The sequence below is a fragment of the Propithecus coquereli genome, unplaced genomic scaffold (genome assembly GCF_000956105.1).
Source record: "Propithecus coquereli isolate 6110/MARCELLA unplaced genomic scaffold, Pcoq_1.0 Scaffold513, whole genome shotgun sequence".
Classification (NCBI taxonomy): Eukaryota; Metazoa; Chordata; class Mammalia; order Primates; family Indriidae; genus Propithecus; species Propithecus coquereli.
The window spans coordinates 729885-732340 of NW_012150986.1; the positions used below are offsets into that span (position 1 = coordinate 729885).

Below are 2456 nucleotides of genomic sequence, written 5' to 3' on the forward strand. Positions count from 1 at the left end.
GTACATTAGAATCCACCCCCTGAAAAAGTCATTCTTCTTTGTAACAAGAGTAACAGCCATCCTTTGTCACCTTTATTTTTATCTTTGAAAGAGGAGGAATAATCAATTACTCAGTCCTGATGAAACATCACGAGTAGGTAGAACTTAATGCTCTGAATTAAAAACCTCCCTGTATACCAGACGAAAAGGAAACCGACCAGTGTGTACACATAGGTTCACAAGAGACTTTTTGGTTAGCTATGCCGTGAAATCTTTGAGATTTCATCATATGTCTTCTCTCATTTTCCTGTTATGAAATGGGGTTTTCAGCATCGTTTTTCTTGTCTGTTTTCAGATCACAGAACTGTGTGGTGCAAAGCGGGTTGGTTATTTTGGTCCAACGCAGTTTTACGTTGCTCTGAAATTAATTGCTGCAGCACAGTCTGGCCTCCCTGTTCGGATAGAGAGCATTAAATGTGGTGAGTATCTTGCATTTATACGTTTTATTGTCCCTGACAAGTTTCTTGTTTATGAGAACCATTTTTAGTGGGTTTAAACTTTTGTGGAATTTCTCCTTGCTTCCTCCAACTCTTTTGTAAAATAAAATAAGAGAACTTAACAGGTAGCTTAGTTTCTTTCTTTTTTAAAGGGGGGAAAAATTCAGAGAGTGACCTGAGATTAGTTCCGTTTGACTGACTTGCAATTAAAATAGATTTTGTTCTTTAGCAGGAATAGACTGGGGCAGGAATCGTGAGCCTGTGGCAAATAATCACACTCAGTTTAATTTTCCACTTGAGGTATCTATAATGTCATTTAAGGCTCTGTTAGGGATTAGGGTGGAGTGATGGGAGACTTTGGGTGGAACTGTGCCTTTTCTCTCTCTCTCATCCCTGTCAGTCACATCAGATATATTCATCCTTTAATTCTCAGTTCCCGAAGCACTCTTCTGATGACCATTAAGTACTTCAGGGCTACCAAACTTTTGTCAGAATGAATTTATCTTCTCAAAGTTCTGATTTAACATTTTCTTATCTTGCTATTCCTTCCCCCAACCAACCATATGCTTGAGTACTTTCCACAATTTGAAAAGCAAAGGCTCCAACTATTAGCATTACTTCTACTGCCTCAGTATTGGTTTTAAAAATCTTTATGAAGAAGGTGATTATTTGAGGGATGTGCTAATGTCCTTTGATAATTCACTGTGATACAAATTACTTTTATATGCCATACAGCTGTGCAGGAACTTTTTTCTTTTCTTCATTTTGAGATGAAAACCACCGAGCTGTTCACACCTGTCCTGTGCAGTCTCTGGTGGATTCAGGATTTATGGTTAGTCCATGGGGACCTTGTAGGACGATCCAAATAGCTGAGAAGCGTGCCATAGCTGGCTATGGGAGACCAAGCCCTTCGCACTAACCATCAGGAGGCCTCAGTCATCATAATCTTTATTAAGGGGTTAGTATGTGCCAGGTACTGTCTTCGTTTAACCCTCACAACACCCTACTAAATTGTGTCAGTTTGCATTGGTTAGGATAAGCTGCGATAATAAACACCACCACAATCTCAGCACCCTAACCAGACAAAGGTTCATTTCCCACTTTGCAGTGGATGTGTAATTATATTTACAATAAAGGATAAATGACTCTCTAGAGCAGCTGCCCTCCATGTGGTAGCCCTGTGATCCTGGCTGCCTCATCTTGTGGCATCTCCAACACAACACCTGTTCCCACAATTGCCACAACAGGGAAAGAGCTTCTCACCCTAGCAGTTAAATGCTTTGGCTTGGTTGTGACTTGCAGCTGTTGTTCACAGTGCATTGGCCAGAACTTTTGTCACATGGATCTGCTTCACTGCAGAGCACATGGGGGAACGCAATTCTCTCATGTGCCTGCAAGGAGAGAACTGATCATGGCTGGGCACTGAAGTCCCTACTGTGGTGCTGTTGTGGTCCCTATCTTACAGATGTGGAAATTGAACTTTAAGGAGGTTGAGTAACTTACCTAAGGACACAGGGTTAGTAGAGTTTGGAGCTAGGAGTTCTACCTCCAGTCCCCACGTTCTTAATTGCTATGTAAAATAGCCTCTTCTCAATTCTTCTTCTGTTTAGTGAGGTGCTGACTCTAATCTGTAATCACAGAATATTTTCTGAATGGGAAACAAATCAGACCCCAAAGGCATCCCTTGGTATGACAAAATTTGGTTCTTTGAAATAGGTTTCTTGATGGAGCATCATTTGATTGGCAGGCTTGGTGTTCATTGTTGCAAGACATAGCAATCACTTGCTTTGATTAGTTAAAGGTTACATTATGTTGAATTTGGATTTGTGGTAGGCATTGTTAGTTTTTATTCCACTGTAAATGGTCATTAGGCTTTAGTCTTTTACCTGATTTGTGCCCAGATTTTTTTTTTTTTTTTTGAGACAGAGTCTCACTCTGTTGCCCGGGCTAGAGTGCCATGGTGTCAGCCTAGCTCACAGC

The 2456-nt window shown here is 40.8% G+C and overlaps 1 protein-coding gene across 2 annotated transcripts in view; it reads left to right on the forward strand.

The window, feature by feature from the left end:
- REPS2 (RALBP1 associated Eps domain containing 2) overlaps positions 1 to 2456 on the forward strand; it is a 213224-nt gene that overhangs the window by 60658 nt on the left and 150110 nt on the right. For both annotated transcript variants that reach the window (XM_012656630.1, XM_012656629.1), the window contains one exon: positions 335 to 458. Coding sequence is in view for 1 of the 2 variants with exons in the window: in XM_012656629.1 (XP_012512083.1) it covers positions 335 to 458 (124 nt within the window). In the remaining variant the exon portion in view is untranslated. The remainder of the gene's footprint in view (positions 1 to 334; positions 459 to 2456) is intronic.